The 18,013-nt window shown below is 38.0% G+C and overlaps 1 protein-coding gene across 6 annotated transcripts in view; it reads left to right on the top strand.

Annotated features, from left to right (window-relative positions):
• The window catches only part of LOC101844032 (lysine-specific demethylase 4C), a 164,967-nt gene that overhangs the window by 43,938 nt on the left and 103,016 nt on the right, over positions 1–18,013 (top strand). For all 6 annotated transcript variants that reach the window (XR_005881384.1, XM_040757297.1, XM_040757295.1 and 3 more), the window contains 2 exons: positions 5,163–5,212; positions 13,831–13,934. Coding sequence is in view for 5 of the 6 variants with exons in the window: in XM_040757297.1 (XP_040613231.1) it covers positions 5,163–5,212; positions 13,831–13,934 (154 nt within the window). In the remaining variant the exon portion in view is untranslated. The remainder of the gene's footprint in view (positions 1–5,162; positions 5,213–13,830; positions 13,935–18,013) is intronic.

Genomic DNA, 18,013 nt, shown 5'->3' with positions numbered 1-18,013 from the left:
AACCAGCAAGTCCCAGCAAACCCCAATAATTAGTGCTGTCTCTGCCCCTGCCTTGGAACTGGGGTTACAGGTGTTTGAGAATAAATAACTGGTTTCTTCTATGAATGCTTCTATGAACATAGTTGAACAAGTGTATATGATTGAGCATCCTTTGAGTCTGTGCCTAAGAGTGGTATTAGTGGGTCTTGAGGTAGACTGAACCCCAGTTTTCTGAGAAACTCCTATACTGATTTCCAAAGTGGCTATACAAGTTTGCACTCCCACCAGCAGTGTAGGGGTGTTCACTGTACTCCACATTCTCTCCAATGTAGGCTGTCATCAGTGTTTTTTATCTAATCCTTTCTGAAAGGTATAAGTTAGTGTCGCAGAATCATTTTGATTTGCATTTCCCCGAAGACTAAGGATGTTGAGTATTTCCTTAAATGTCTTTTGCCATTTGAGATTCTTCTGTTGAGAATTCTCTGTTTAGCTTGCATCCCATTTTTTAATTATATTATTTGGTATTTTGATGTCCAGTTTCTGCACACACACACACACACACACCTTAATCCAAGTGGATTAAAGACCTCAGCATAAATCCAGTTGCAGTAAACCTGATAGAAGAGAAAGTGGGAGGTAGCCTTGAGTGCATTGGCACTTCCTAAATACAACACCAGCAGCAGAGACATGGAGGGCAGCAATCAATAAATGCAACCCCCTGAAACTGAAAACCTTCTGTAAGGCAAAGGACATGGTAAATAAGACAAAAATGACAGCCTACAGAATGGGAAAAGAAATTGTACCTATAATATTTAATCAGTGCTCCCCCTTCACTAGGGAGACTCATTATTTTCATGTAAACATATTTGTTGGCAATAGTCCTTATGGCAGGACAGTGAAAATGTCTTCCAGAATACACTTCTGACTTGTACTTTGCTGAATGTTACCACAGAGTTACTATCTATACAAAGATTTAACTTTGCTTGGGGAAGATTTCATTTTTTCTTTATTGGCAGTGGTTGGAAGGAAATTGGTACACTTTAATGATGTGTTAGTTAGGGTTTCTATTGCTGTGAAGAGACACCATAGCTACAGCAACTCATAAGGAAAACATTTACTTGGGGTGGCTTGCTTACAGTTTCAGTGGTTCAGTCCATGATCATCATGGCGGGGAGCATGGTGGCATGCAGGCAGACATGGTGCTGGGTACATCTTCATCACAAAGGCAACAGGAAGTGAACTGAGACAGTGAGTGGTATCTTGAGCATAGGAGACCTCAAAGCTCACCTCTGAAGTGACATACTTCCTCCAACAAGGTCACACCTACTTCATAAGACAATACCTCCTAAGAGTTCCACTCTCTATTAGATTATGGGGGCTCGTTGCATTCAAACTATAACATTCCACTCCTTGCTCCCCATATACTTGTAACAATCTCCTAAAGTGAATTTAGTCCAACTTCAAAAGTCACCATTGTCTATCACAGTCTCAACAATGTTTTAAAATCTAAAGTTCAAAGCCTTTTCTGAGATTCATAGAATCTCTTTATTGTAATCCCCCTGTTTAAAAGATCACATACTTAAAAATATATAATGACACAGAATTTATATTACCATCCCCCAGTGTAGGAAAGGGAACATAGTGAGGAATACTGGAATAAAGCAGGACCAAAAATCATCTGGGAAAATTCCAAAGTCTGCATCTTCATTTCCGATGTCAAAGCACTCTTCAGACCTCCAGCTCCATTTGTTGACCACAACACACCCTTCTCCTGGACTGGTTCCACTCTCTTTTTAGCAGCTCTGTCTTCGGCAGGTATCCCCCAACTCTGGTGTCTCTAACATCTTGTGTTCTCTAAGGCAATCCAGGCTTCAACTTCATAGCTTCATGATGGCCTCTCTAGGCCTCCTTTCAGGGACACCCCTGACACATGCCTGGCCTTAGTCACTTTGCTTATTCTTTGAAGCAAATTTCATAGCCTGTTTCTTCTATACTTAACTCTAAATCCAGAATCATGTGACCAAAGCTGCCATGTTCTGCTACTTGCTGTGGCTGGGACATGGCCCCCTTGTTCAAATACATCTTGACCAGCTTTCTGTTTTTGATTGTTGCCTTCACTGCCTAAGCTTGGCTGTCCTTGAGCTTGGTCTCAGACAGACTCAGAAATCAACTAGCTTTTGCCTCTGGGATTAAGGGCGCATACCACCGTACTGGGCTCTAAGTTTTTAACAAATTGGAAGTATAGCCGCATGGGATCTTGCCCTGAGATCAATATTTTCTTTATTCCATTTCTTATTCTGTTTATCTTCCTGAATACAGAATTTATCTCTATACTACTTCCTGGTACCCCTTTTCTTAATCTGTACATTTTGTATTTCTATTTGCTCACTTTGCTCCTTTTCATTATAAATCTTCAGAGTTGACAATAATAACCGCATGACAAAGTCTATATGAGGCTGTTTTAAGATAACCTCTACCAAGGGAATTATCTAAAATTCTTCACTTTAGCCTCAGGCAGACTCTTTCGACAAGGGCAAAAGATAGCCATATTCTTCACCAAAAATCACACAATCTCTAGGTTCCATACCAGCATTCTTCCCTGAAACCTCTGGATCCCTACAGTTCAAATTATTCTTATCACCATTGTCTTCCATACTCCTACTAGTGTGGCCCATTAAGCAATGTCAAAGTACCAAAACCCAAATTCTTGCCTCTGCCTCCTAAATGCTGGGATTAAAGGTGTTTGCCACCATCACTGAGACCTAATCATAGCAATATGAATTCATTTACAATTTTAACATGAATTGTGTGTTTTTGAGATTTCAAAAATAGACTAAGATATTGTCCTAAATAAAAAAAAAACCCATTTAAACAGATAGTTCTTCATAATAGTGTACACAGATGCTTAAAAGACTGGCTAATATGTTTACCTAGGTTAAGGTAGCAGAATAATATCTAATGAGAGTTATTCATGTATCAAGTAAATTAAGGATCAGATTTGGTATAGAACAATACTAACTTTCCATTTTCTTCTTTTTTCAATAAATGGATACACTTGCCTTTTATGTGAAATGATGGTTAAAATTTGAAATTGTGAGAATTTATAGTCTTACCATTTGTTTAGAGGGATATGAGTATATAAATATGTTTTTACAACCTGCTCACTTTGGACAGACATGATGTGCATGTGTGTGTGTGTGTGTGTGTGAGTGAGTACATTTGCATGTTTTATGATGGGCCACACCCATATTTTTTTCCCCAAGACTGTTTTCCTGATATAAACCCACGAGGGAAATTATAAACCCACGAGGGAAATTATAAACCCATGAGGGAAATTTAGGAAGAAATGATCCTAAACATTGATTATTTTCATTTCTGTATGCTAAAATTTAATTTCATTCATTCTGTTGGCAAAATTTGAACAGCAGTATTTTAAGGGAAGAAACATTGGTTGGATATTTTCATTGAGATGCCTTTAAAATTTAGTTTTGAAAAGCATATTATGAGGTTTTCAGTTCAAAGTTCAGCAAATAATTTTAGATTACTTCATGTTTCAAAACACTTGGACAGTGGTTCTCAACCCATTGGTCAAGCGCCCTTTGACAAACTAATGTCTCCAAACATATTTATATTATGATTCATAACAGTAGTAAAATTAGTAAAATTACAGTTATGATATAGCAACAAAAATGATTTTATACTTGGGTGTCACCACAACATGAGGAGCTGTATTAAAGGGTTGGAGCAATGGGAAGGCTGAGAACCACTGTACTAGGAACTTTAGATGAATATTTCTGTTCTTTAGGGTGAAAAGATTATAGTCAGGATTTTTAAAGTTATATTATGAAATAAATAAATCCCACATTAAAAGACCACACCAAGTCTGGGAAATTGCTCACTGGGTAAAATTGCTTTCCACCAAGTCTGAAAACCAGAGTTTGATCCCTTGAAACTAACTTAATAGAAGGAGAGAAAGAGAACCAATTCCTGAAAGTTGTCCTTTGACTTCACATGCACAGATAGTACACATGTGCATGCACACATGTATACATATACATGCACACACAATAAATATAATATGAAATCACAACCAATACTTTCTTTGAAACAATACCAAAACTCACCAGTTTCCAAACAAAAATACCTATGACTAGAAATAACTATAGTATATAGCTGACCAGAAATAAGTATAGTATATAGCAAAGCTATGATTAGTGGAGGGTCTCTAGGTTTAGTTTAGGGTTTATTAGTCTTGAACCTTTGTTTCCTGAACTTTAAGTTACAGTTGATTTTTTTTTTTAATACAGGGTTTCTTTGTATTGTTTTGGAGGTTGTCCTGAATTCTCTCTGTAGACCAGGCTGGCCTCGAACTCACAGAGATACACCTGCCTTTGCCTCCCAAATGCTGGTATTAAAGGAGTGCACCACCTATGCCCAGCTTGTAATCACATTTTTGTCCTGCCTGCCAGTTCTCAAATTACCTCAAAGAGGCTTATGTTAATTGTAAATGCTCAGCCAATAGCTCAGGCTTGTTACTAATTATCTCTTACTTTTTAAGTTAACCCATACTTCTTCCTTCCTTTCTTTTTCAAATTTTTAATAATTTTTACATTCCAATCCCTATTCCACCTCCCTTCTTTCCTCTCGCTCCCCCAATTCCCCTGTCTGTTCCTTGGATTAGGTAAGGCCTCCCCTAGGAAGTCCGTTATCATCTGTCCCATCATCTCATCGAGGCAGGACCAAAAATTAACCCATATTTCTTTTTTACGCTCTGCCACGTGGAAGTGCCTTTATAAGCATGGCATGTTCCTTGTTCATCTCCTGCTCCCTCTGTCTGTATGGCTCCTTCCCATCATCCTTAGTTTGGTGGCCTGCCTATACTTCTGCCTGGCTATTGTCTTATCAGCATTTTATTAATCCAGTTTAAGTGGCAAATATTTGCAGTGTACAGGAAGATTATTCCACAGTACATATTTGGACATTTACGTTGGTAATTTATATTTATTTTATTCCATTTTGTATGAAATGTCCAGGCTTTTATGATTTCTTGTTTCCTTCTCAGTTCATCTAAGTACAGTTTAGTGTTAAGTTTTTGTAAGTGAAGGTATTTAGAAGAAATATCCTTCAGATACTATCTAAAATATTATAAACATACATTTTCTTATGTATTTTTAACATTTTAGGTATGCTATACCTCCGGAGCATGGAAAGCGACTTGAAAGATTAGCCCAAGGTAAAACTTGCTTTCAGTTTCTTACTCTGTGTTTTGAAGTAATTCAGCAGTTTATTTACTCTGTTTATTAATGTATGTTCTTTTCAAGCTCTTCGCTTTTAAATGTTGCCCTAACCACACAATATTATTTATTTTCATATTAATCTGTAATGTTTCTTCTGTTACATAGTTTTTATAATGACTTTAGCTGACTGCTTAATATTTCATTGGATAGTTAGTTTCCATCAATTTTGACTATTCCTACATTTCTTTTCTTTCTTAAATAATGTTGAACTTTATCTTATTTGCTATCCATCCTTCCTCAAAAAATGTCAGTTAGTCAGGAACTATTTGTAACAGCAAGTAGAGATGAATTTGATAATTGGTAATCAGCTTTCATCCCTTATCCAGGACTCACTCTTGAGTGAGTGTAGCATTTCTACTCAGGCACTATATATATGTTAGGCCTGTCCATATATATTAATATGACAAAGGACATTTTACATTCATGTTACCTACTTTCACCTAAAAATGAATTGAGGACATGGAACTCATTGGCTTGACAGGTTGAGCAGATGTTATTAATGGCATCTACAATTTATCTTCCTAATACAAATTATAGGAAGCTATTAGAAGGAATAGTACAGGATCACCTTTGTACGAAACAATATTAAACTTTTGGCAGGACACAGGATGTGTTTGTTTTTTTTAATGTATTTTATTACAGTAATAATAGCAGTTTAATTGTAAGCATGAACTTAGGGACTATTTTCATGAATACTGAAGTAGTTGAATACTGTTAGGAATAACAGATTAGAACAGAGTTTATAAAAAGATTATCATAAATTTAGAATATATAGGCAAAGAATGTTGTGCTAAAACAAAGTGTTGAGCTATTCTATTCTCTGTAATAGCTAGTTCAGCCGGGCGGTGGTGGCACATGCCTTTAATCCCAGCACTCAGGAGGCAGAGGCAGGCGGATCTCTGTGAGTTCGAGGCCGGGCTGGACCGATAGCCTCTGAAACAACACAGAGAAACCCTGTCTCGTAAAAACAAAAAAATAAACAAAAAAAAAAAAGCTATTTCAACATTTGTATTAACCTCATCACCAAAGAACTTAAAAAGAAGCTAATGTCAGCTTTATAGTGTGGAGCCTGAAGTTTATCTACTGTAAAGTTTGTCATGTAAATTATGATAGATGATATTCCAGGGACATAGAGGAGCAATCTTTTAATCAGTAAGGTCAACAAACTTGATGAATGAAAAAGAACGTGAAACTAAAACTATTTTACAGTATGTAAACGTTATAATGCAGTGAAGGATTTGTGTCAATGATCAGATATCAGTCAGGTAATTACAATGTTAAAACAATACAGTACATATTGTGGAGTGTTATAGATGATCTAAATTAAGACAGCATCTGATACACAAATGAAGAGCAAGTAGAGATATTTTCCATTATCTTGTCTGTACACAATAATCATTGTAGTCACTTTTTATGTATGAGAGAACTTCATTTTTGATTTCTGTTGAAATCTGGGTTGATTGTGGCACCCAAGAATATTTTACCTGAAAGCTATCAGGCCTGTATTTAACAAAGCAGGAGTTGAATTTGCCTTTCATTTGCTTTTTCATTTTGTGTGTGTGTGTGTGTGTGTGTGTGTGTGAGAGAGAGAGAGAATGTGTGTGTCCACACATGTTTGTATGCTGGTTGTCTTATGTATGGGAACATTTATGTTTGTGTGCACAACAGGCTGGTGTCTTCCTCAGTTGTTTTCCATCTTATATATTTGCAGCCCAGCTTCAGGTAGCCTGTCTTCCTGAAAAGTCCGGACACCTTTCTCTCCAGGCCTGAGCTGTCCTGTTGCTGCTCCAGCCTGCAGAGCTGTCCTAGATAACCTGACTTCCAGACAAGTCAGGATACCTTTGCAGCCCCAGAGCTGTGCAACTCCATTCCCTTTGCTTATTTGGTTCTGAAAGCCAGCACTGTAAGGGTCTATCCTAAGAGTGTTTTTTGTAGCCTGTGAGATGCCCTTGGCGTGGTTATCAATTGAAGATAGTTTCTGGGTTTGTGTTCACTTCTCTCAGCTCTGGGACCCCACAGTCAGCCATAGTTTCTGTTCTTTTTTTTTCTCCCCCCCCCCCCCTCTGTTCATTCTTAAGTGTGTCGATCTTGCTATGTTTAGAAGACTTGGTTTCTTTAGTGTCCTCCATTTCTGCTGGCTCTTAGAATCTTTCTGCCTCATTTTACCCAGGGTTCCTTGAGCTCTTAGGGGAGGGATTTTGTTGAGACATCACATTTAGGGCTAAGTGTTCAAGGTCTGTCATTCTCTGTGTAATGTCTTGACTGTGTGTGTCTGTATTTGCTCCCTCTTACAAGAGGAAGCTTCTCAATGACTAAGCCAGGCACTCGTCTGAGTATAGCATAATGTCTTCAGAAGTCATTTTATTGCTACATTTCTTTGGTAGAACATTTGTATTTGGTTTTTCTTTAGGTCTTTGGCCTGTCTAGCCTCAGGTTCTTGTGCACCTGAGCAGTATCTCGTATGTATGTGTTCTATCTCACAGAGTGAGCCTTAAACCCATTCAGATACTGGTTGATTACTCCCACAAGCTTTGAGTCTCTATTGTACCAGTGTATCTCTTAGGCAGGTCACCACTGTAGATTGAGTGGTTTGTGTCTGAGTTGGTGTTTACCTTTTTCCTTATGCCTGGATTACTTTTTTACAATTTCCTTTCACATTATAACTTGTTTCAGGATTTCGCCTCTTGTTTTATGGTTGATTGATGTTCCATTGTATTGGCATATAACATTTTATTTTTCTATCGATTAATGAGTATTTGGGCTTTAAAATAATATTTTAAATTTATATTTTGAGAATTTCACAAATGTATACAGTATATTTTGATCTTATTCATCCCCACAGCCATTTCCTAGTCAAATGCCTCCTATCTAATCCCTATTTTTCTCTTCTCTTTTTAAATAACCCACTAAATCCAATTAGTGCTATCCATATTTGCATGGGTATGAGGCCATCTACCTGAGCATGTCTAACTTACCAGGAGCAACAGTAAAGAACACTGACTCTCTCCCCTGTCATTAACTATCAGTAGCTCCTCAGCAATGGATGGGGCTTTTGGGCCCCTCCCCACTTCATGCTGGGATGTTGACTTGCTTTTGCAGGTCTGTTATAGGCAAACACAGCTGCTGTGGTTTTTTTTTTTTTTTTTTTTTTGGTTTTTCGAGACAGGGTTTCTCTGTATTGTTTTGGAGGCTGTCCTGGAACTAGCTCTGTAGATCAGGCTAGCCTCTGCCTCCCGAGTGCTGGGATTAAAGGCCTGTGCCACCAACGCCTGGCCTGGCTTCATGCTGTGGGCTCTAGCTCGGATGGAAAGGTATTATCGCAACTGGGAGCCAAGGAATACCATAGAGTCAGGCTGCACAACAAACCTCACACAAGAGATTTATTGGGAGGGTAAAAACCTGAAGGGTGGCTGCCTGTGCTTGAGGGAGAAACAGCAGCAAACTGAACAGAGTACAGGGCTAACATAGAGCTTCTTAGGAAGGGGGTGAAACTTTCTAAGACGGAGCTTCCTGGGGTGGAGATTGATGGGATTTCATGTCTGGAGACCAGGCTTTTTACTCTGTAGGGTTGGGGCAGGGTTCAGCAGTTTTAGTACTCTGGGTGGAACCTGGCTGTTAGAGGTCCTTGGGGGAGGGGCCTGCCCATGAGGAGCTTACAACTATGCTCCTAAGTCTTGAGTGGTTTGGGTATGATATAGTCGTCCCACTTATGGCTAAGTACCCCACAGATACTTACTCACTGCGTGAAGAAAGACACCTTGATGAAGACTAAAAGCTATATTAATGTATACATATACAGATGCATATTTAGAGGGAAAGTAGATTGATACAATGTCCATTTAACAAATAATAGTAATACTTTCACCTGTGGAGCTTGTGATCTCTCTAGGCATGAGTTCTTGCCAGATTAATAGTACTAGAAGTTAGGTTCCTCCTATGGAACAGGTTTTAAATCCAGTTAAGCTATTGGTTACCCCATTTGTGTTGTTATTATACCCACTAACAAACTTTTTTAGGCCAGTAGTTATTGAAGCTTCCATAACTGTATAAGATTATCGATGATTTTTCTCCTTCAGCAGCCTGCGTACTATAATAATATGAAAGCTAGTTAATAGTGAAGATGTTTCCAAATTGATTTCTCTAATTCCTGTGACCAGTTTGTGTAGTTTTTTTTTTTTTTAGAACAGGGTCTTTCTATCAGGATCTTTGGGCAACCCAGAGCAATGGCAATAGCATTAGTTTGGGGGTCTCTGGGAACTCTTCTGACAACAGTTCAAAGCAATATATATCATGCCTGGTACTGGGCTTTGTTTTTTCTGCCTTTTTATAAGGCTTAGCTATTTAGGGATCATGTCACTGAATTCTTGTAATAATTGAGTAGGTAGGCTAGCTGTCATGGAACATGCTTGTAATCCCAGCTACCCTGGGTGATTAGGGCAGAAGGATCACAAGGTCAAGTTCACCAGACTGCATAGCAGGATCTTGTCTCAAAAATGCAAACCAAGAAAACTGGGTAAGTAGAGAAAGTAATGATAGCATTTTGATTATACAGATTGGAAAGTTGAAGCACTCAGATTATATGACTAATCAAAGGTACAAGATTATGTTGTGATTAGAATCTGTGCTCTCTTTATCTGTTTAAAAAATTTTTGGATTTATTTATTTATATTATCTGCGTATCTGGTGTCTGTGGAGGTCTGAAAAGAGAGTCCGATCTCCCTGAATTGGAATTAGTGAATTGCTGTGAGCTACCATGTCAGTGCTGGACCTAGATCCTCTGCAAGAGCAGCAAGTGCTCTTAACCACTTAATGTCCACCCCACCCCCTCTCATATGCGTGCATTTCAAGAGCAGCAAGTGCTCTTAACCACTTAATGTCCACCCCACCCCCTCTCATATGTGTGCATTTCAAGAGTAGAGGAAAAAGGGACATTGGTGCTCAAGCAGATTTTTTTTCAGTGCTGTTGCAAGGATGTTTACTATTATTTATACAGAATTTTGCAGGGTGGCTTTTCACCTCAAGTAGGCTGCCTCTCAAGTAACGTTTCTTCACATATGTACTAAATAGGAGAGAGTTTTTCCACTTCAACTCTAATAAAGCTTCTAAATGAAAACATCCAAATGATGTAGGCCTATAAAAACCCAGGTTTCAGGAAGATGTGGCAGGACCTAGCATGTTTTTCTGCCTATGAAATATTTGTTGGTGCCCACAGACTATGTGAGGTGTTCTGTGGCCACCACATTACTACAGACCTTATTGGAACTTCTTCCTCTGAGGCTTATGGAACAATTAATAGTCCCATTAGTGTTTGATTTGATAAGTAAGTAAATGTTATAGAATGTTCCAATAGTAGCATTAAATTATGGGAACTTTCAGAGAACATTTCTTACAAATGGATTACTGTTAAGTACATAAGGAAAGTAAAGAATGTAAAATGGACTTAGGAAGACATATTCAGTAAACTTATTTGCAGAATTTTTGACTACTTTAATATGTCTCCATTTGGTGACTGACGTTCTTAAGTGGAGTTTTACTTTCCTGTTATCTTTTGTGAGATCTTAATTTTTTGCTTTTTATTGACTTTGACAGGCCTTATTGTTTATGAAAGGTAGACTTCACTTTTTCAGATATTGTTTTTGTTTTGAATACTATTGTGGTTATGTATCAAATGTTTTTGTAACCTGTGAAGTGAGTGTATGTATGAGCTCTGTAGCCCTGTACGGACTTTGAGGTAAAATTCATTTTCAGTCACATGTCTAGTGCTCAATTTGTGCTGGCTCTAAGATGACTTCGAAGATGTGGTTAAATGCATTTCTGATAACATCCATCCTGTAAATAGAATTTTTCAATGAAGTGAAGTTTGTAACATACTGCACATTATCTTCCTTCAGTGGTTTTTCCAGTTGAAGTTAAATTTTAACATGTTTCCTTATTGTTTGTATCCTGATTACAAATCTACTTCAGAAGCAAATTAACAGAATCTTTTTCTTCAGTGATTTTAATTTAAAATTACAGATTTGGAAAGCCTTATTTGAATTGTAGTATTAAATTTTTGCATGGGGTTTGAATTTGGAGACCACTCGAGTTGGGTGCCTTATCCTGGCCCTAGGTAAGATTTAGTTAGAGTATCTTACCTTGTAGACTTAATTATCACATTAGTACAGCATTCTCTCCGCATTCGCTACATTTTGTGTGTGTTTATATTTTCTGATTATTAACCATGCATAGACTACTTTGAAATGACCCCATAGGTCAAAGTCAATCTTCATTTGTGTTTGCCTCGTGGAGAATAATTGTAGTTCCCAATGTCTCCTTACAGACTTGAGTTTGTGAACTCTTCTTTCCCTCCCTCCCTCCTCTATTGTTTTCCACAATTCTTCTTATTTAAATTAGAAGCAAGCTTGCTTCACATGTCATTCTCAGCTCCCTATCTCTCACCTCCTCCCCATAATCTTGTGATTGTTTTTCAATTTTAATTAATAAACTAACTTATTGTGGTGCTGGTAATTGAACCCAGGACCTAACACATACTAGGTAAGTAAGTGTTCTACTACTGAGCCACAAGCCCAGCAAAGGCCCTTTCCTGATTTTAAGCAGATACAGGTGCTTACCCAGAGTGTACTGTAGGAAAAAAGAAAACTAAAGATTTATTTTAAAAAAACTCAGTCGTACATACATAAATATGTCTTTATAGGTGTGCAGTATGTAGTCACTGAAGGTGCCCCTAGAAACAGAAGAGGCCATCAGATACCCTGGAGCTAGAGTTACAGATGGTTTTGGGCCTCTAAGAATGATGCTAAGACCTGGACTTTTAGGTATTTTAAAAGAACAGCATAGGCTTTTAACTGCTGAGCCAACTATCTAGCCCCCAAATGTACTTTTCTCTACCAAGTTGTTACTTAAATTCCCTTGTCTCTATCCTGGCTGTTTGCTTCACAACGCATCTTTAACCCACCCTATCTGCTCATCTTTTTGGCCATCTGTCCCTCTTCCCTCCCTCCTTCCCCTCTCCTTCCCTCCCTCTATATGAGCTATGGCTTTACTCCCCACCAAAGCATTAAAAAACATTTAAGTCACTTAAAACAATTCTGGAAAATTATCGTACAAGGATAAGATGGTTCAGGATTAATCACTACCTTCTGCTTGTGTGGCCATTTGTGGCTGAGGATGACTGTGAATTCAATCTAACACAATATTAAAACATTATAAGTTTTTTGCAGTTAATTGAATGAATACTAATGAGTTTTTCATCACAGTAGCCACTCTGAGTTTGTTTGTGTGTAGAGCTATAGGGCTAGCTCTATAAGTAGTATGCTGGCGCATTTTAGACGGTGTGGCCACATGGTACTTTTGCTACCTCTCTGTGTATATGCGTCATTCCTGGTGTTTTCTTTGTCTTTTTCCTCAATGGTACTTGTTTTCTGCTGTCTTTGGTGAGATTATTCATCCTATGAGGGAGAAAGGACTGAACAGGAAATCAAACAAGAAGTTTGATGTAATGAAGTATGCTTTAGCAAAATTAAAGGTAATGATGGAGAAAATCAGGCATGGCCTAAGTGTAATAGACTGGGGAGTAAAAGATTTCTTAAATCTTTAGATTCCTCTCTTAAGACCTCCCCAGCTTTGTTTCCCACATAGACGGATAAGGCAGACTTAGAAGCATTTTGTTTATGTTGACTAAGAAGGAATTTTTAAAAACTAACTTTTATTTATGTGTATGAGTGTTGGCTTGCATATATGCATGTGTATGTGTGTCATGCATAGTCTTAGTACTGTAGAGGTCAGAAGAGGGGATCAGATCTCCTGGAACCTGAGTTGCAGATGGTTGTAAGCTACCATGTGGGTGTTGAGAACTAAACCTAGGTCCTCTCCTACCCTTCCCGCAACCCCTAAATAATATATTTTATTTCTAATTGATATAGTAATTATGAATGTCTATATTGTATAGTATGATATCTCCAAATACTTATACCATTCTCAGAAAGGGGAAATCTGTCATTAAAGAGATACATCATTTCTTCATGTTAGAGATATCGCAATCCTATCTATGATTTTGAAATTTTTATTTAATTATTGTCAAACATAGTTATAGAATACTGTAGGCTATTAGTGGTTAGTGTGAAATTGATTGGAAGGAAACAAAGAAAGGTGGGTGTCTATTTGGTATTTATTGTGTGGGCTTTTGGGAACAGTGCTTTCAAAACTGTCTCCAATGACTAGTTCTTCAGAATCATCAACAAGGGATTTGCTATCCTGTCTGGCATTCTTATTCTCAGTTATTGCTTAACAGTAAGTCTTCTACTGTATATTAGGCAACTGGTGTTGAAATATATATCCAATTGAAATTCTTAAAATTTAGTGAATTTTATATATAGATGTAATACTTGGTAAATATTTTGAAGAGATTAGCCTTTTTGTAATAAGAATCATTTTTTAAACGATTATGAGTTGAGCTGATTTTTAGTAAGAGTTTTAAGAATATTAGAACTCAAGTATATTTTAAAAACTATATGAAATGTTATTTTAACTGACACTATTTACTGTTGCTCTTCAGGCTTTTTCCCTAGCAGCTCCCAAGGCTGTGATGCATTTCTCCGCCACAAGATGACACTGATTTCCCCCTCTGTGCTGAAGAAGTATGGCATTCCCTTTGACAAGGTTTGTTCCTACTAGGCTTTCACAAGTAGATGTTTCATTTTGTGGAAATTGTATTTAGGATGAATTTAAAATGGAGTACTATGCCTTAGATTATTCAATAAGAATTTATGATATGTGATGATAAATTTAAGCTCATGTTTTATACTGTCAACAATTGACATCCTAATTGAATATTTTAAAATATATTTACTAGAATTTGTGTGCTCAATTTAATTAGAGAATTTCATATATGAATATAATGTGCTTTGATGAAATCTACTCACTGTTCATTCCCATCCAGCTCTTCGCCTATCCCCCTCACCAGTTTATTCCCCAAATTTAATGTGCATTAAAAACAAAAATAAAAAAAACCCAAAACTCACAAAGTCTGTCTACATGGGTGTAGGATCATGTGCTGGAGGATGGACAGCTTCTCAAGGGCCACACATTTAGAAAAATCTTCCCATTCACCACCAGATATCAGTTGCCAGTAGCTCCTCGGTGTGCAACTTCATGATCTCCGTCCATACTGAGATTGTGGCTTGCTTGATCTTGTACAGTTTTTGTGTAAACAGTCATAACGGCTGTGAGTTCATATGTGAAATGGTGCTATCATGTCTGGCAGATATCTCTTATCTTTCTGTCCTGCTTCCATAATGAATTTGAAGCCTTGTGGAGTGGCTGAGTATTCTACCGTCTCTTTTTTTTTTTTTTCCTTTTTTTTCTTTTCCTTTTTTTTCTACCGTCTCTTAATCACTGCACATTGACCAGTTGTGGTTCTCAGTATTCATCACCGTCTACTACAAAAAGAAACTTCTCTGACTGAAGGTTGAGAAATACACTAATCAATGGACATAAAACAAAGAACTGGCTTCCAGTGCCTGGGGACTGCTTGGGAACTGCCAGTGAGCCTACGCACCCCAGTCGCCTTGTCTTCTCCATCCACTGGACCAGGACCAGGACCAGGAGGAAGAAAAATACCACAGAATTGGACTTGCTTCACCCATCAGAAGGGATCTCTGATCTCTTAACCACCAGGCCAGGAAGAGGTTCTTTCTGGACCCACTAGAGAAGGGTTGGAAAGGAGACAATACATAAACACACTTAGCAACAGAAAAACAAATATGACACTGCCAGATTCTAGAAACTCTACCCCAGGGAGACTCCAACATTCTAATGCAAATAAAGCAGAATAGAATGACCTTAAAAAAAACTTCAAGACAATGATAGAGACCCTTAAAGAGGATAAGGGAAAATCCCTTAAAGAAATGGAAGAAAAAACAAACCAAAAAATAAAAAAATTGCAACAAATGGAGGAAAAGACAAAGCAAAAATTGCAAGAAGCAATTCAAACAGTGCAAGTGTTGAAAACTAAAATTGAGACAATAAAGAAAACACAGTCTAAAGGAATGCTGTAAATAGAAAAGCTGGGCAAATGTTCAGGTACTACAGATGCAAGCATAACAAACAGAATACAAAAGATGGAAGAGAGAATCTCAGGTGTTGAAGATACACTAGGAGAATTAGATTCATTGACCAAAGAAAATCTTAAGTCCCACAAATCCCTAACACAAAATATCCAGGAAATATGGGACACCATGAAAAGACCAAGCCTAAGAATAATAGGTATAGAAGAAGGTGAAGAAAACCACCTCAAAGGGGCAGAAAATATAATTAACAAAATCATACAAGAAAACTTTCCCAACTTAAAGGAAGACATGCCAGTGAAGGTGCAAGAAGCTTACAGAACACCAAATGGAGTGAACCACAAAAAAAGTCCCCTCGCCACATAATAATCAAGAACCCAAACATATAGAATAAAGAAAGAATATTAAGAGCAGCTATGGAAAAAGGTCAAGTAACATATAAAGGCAAACCTATCCGAATTACACCTGACTTCTCCATGGAAACTCTGAAAGCCAGAAGGTCCTGGATAGATATTCTACCAACATTAAGAGACCATGTGAAAGACCCCCGAAGAGATGCTTTCACGGAAGGGAGACCCGTACCCAAGGAACAGCGAGACCACGAACTTGGATGCAACAGCAAGAGGCTTTTATTGGTAACACACTGGTACCCGGGCGTCTCAGTCTCGGGGAACTGAGCGCGCCGAGCTGGGGACTCAGGGGTTCTTTTATAGCAAAAAGCACGGGACAGAAGCGAGAAGCTTAGTAACAGGACTCTGATTGGACAATTTAAATGAGGCTAGGGTTCGGGGCAATTGAGGTTTTTCTTGGAACTCTAGTCTTGGCCCTGTCCGAGGAACAATCGGTTTCTGTGTTTGCTCAACCCTGCTGAGCTGGCCATCTGGCCGCCCGCAGATATCTCTGTGTTTGCCACCAGGCAGCCTGTGTCCTTGGGCTGAGCTTCCTTTTGATAGGCAATGACTATGCAGCTGTGGAGGAACGGAATTTTCCATAAGCCTCAGCTTTCAGCTGCCTGTTAGACTGGGCCAGGGTCTTTCACATGGATGTCAGCCCAGACTACTATACCCACCAAAGCTTCCAATCATTATACATGGAGAAAGCAAGATATTCCATGCCAAAACCAGATTTAAACAATACATATTCACTAACCCAGCCATACAGAAAGTTCTGGAATGAAAACTCCAATCCAAGCAAATTAACTACAACAAGAAAAACATAGGCAATAGATAATCCCACCATACCAAAGGTCAAAAGAAAAAAGGGGTAGAAATCCACATATAATTCCACCACCAACAACCATTCCAAAACAAACAAGAATGAGCAATTAATGGTCATTAATATCCCGCAGTATTAATGGTCTTAACATGCCCATAAAAAGACACAGGCTAACAGAATGAATTTGAAGACAGAACCCATCCTTCTGCTGCATACAAGAAACAAAATTCAGCCTCAATGAGAATGAAGACACAACATACACAAACCTATGGGACACTTTGAAAGCAGTGCTACGGGGGATGTTCATAGCACTAAGTGCCCACATGAAGAAACAGGAGAACAGTTATACTAGAGAATTAACAGCACAGATGAAAGCTCTAGAACACAAAGAAGCAAACTCCCCCAGGAGTAGACACCAGGAAGTAATCATACTGAGGGCTGGAATCAATAAAGTAGAAACTAGGAAAACAATATAAAAAAATCAATGTAACAAAGACTTGGTTCTTTGATAAAATCAACAAGACAGACAAACCTTTATCCAAACTTAACCCAACAGCAGAGTGTGAACATGCAAATTAACAAAATCAGAAATGAAAAGGGGCACATAACAACAGACTCTGAGGAAATCCAGAGAATCATCAGGTCATACTTTGAAAACCTGTACTCCACAAAATTTGAAAATTTAAAGGAGATTGACAATTTTCTGGATAGATATCACCTGCCAAAATTAAATCAACAACAGATAAGCAATTTAAATAGACCTATAAGCCCTATGGAAATAGAAGTAGTCATCAAAACTCTCCCAACCAAAAAAAAAAAGCCCAGGTCCAGATGGCCTCAGTCCAGAATTCTACCAGAAATTCAAATAACAACTTATATCAATACTTCTCAAAGTATTCCACACAATAGAGGCAGAAGGGTCTTTGCCAAACTCTTTTTACCAGGCTTCAATAACCTTGATTCCCAAGCTACACAAAGACATAACTAGGAAAGCGAATTTCAGACCAATATCCCTGATGAACAATGATATAAAATACTGGCAAATCGCATCCAAGAATACATAAGAAAACTCATTCACCATGATCAAATAGGCATCATTCCAGGGATGCAAGGATGGTTTAGCGTATGAAAATCCATCAATGTAATTCCCCATATGACCAAGCTGAGAAGGATAAATCAGATGATCATCTCACTAGATGCTAAAAAAAGCCTTCAACGAAATCCAACACCCCTTCATGATAAAGGTCTTAGAAAGATCTGGGATAACAGGAACATACCTAAATATAATAAAAGCTATATACAGCAAACCAACAGCCAACATCAAAGTAAATTGATAGAAACTCAACGGGATTCCTCTGAATTCATGAACAAGACAAGGCTGTCCACTCTCTCCATACCTCTTTAATATTGTACTTGAAGTTCTAGCTAGAGCAATACCACAACAAAAGGAGATCAAGG

This window comes from Mesocricetus auratus, unplaced genomic scaffold (assembly GCF_017639785.1).
Source record: "Mesocricetus auratus isolate SY011 unplaced genomic scaffold, BCM_Maur_2.0 Super-Scaffold_100014, whole genome shotgun sequence".
In the NCBI taxonomy this organism is placed as follows: domain Eukaryota; kingdom Metazoa; phylum Chordata; class Mammalia; order Rodentia; family Cricetidae; genus Mesocricetus; species Mesocricetus auratus.
Note: the sequence above shows the minus strand (reverse complement) of the source record. Positions and strands in the feature narration are given on the sequence as shown.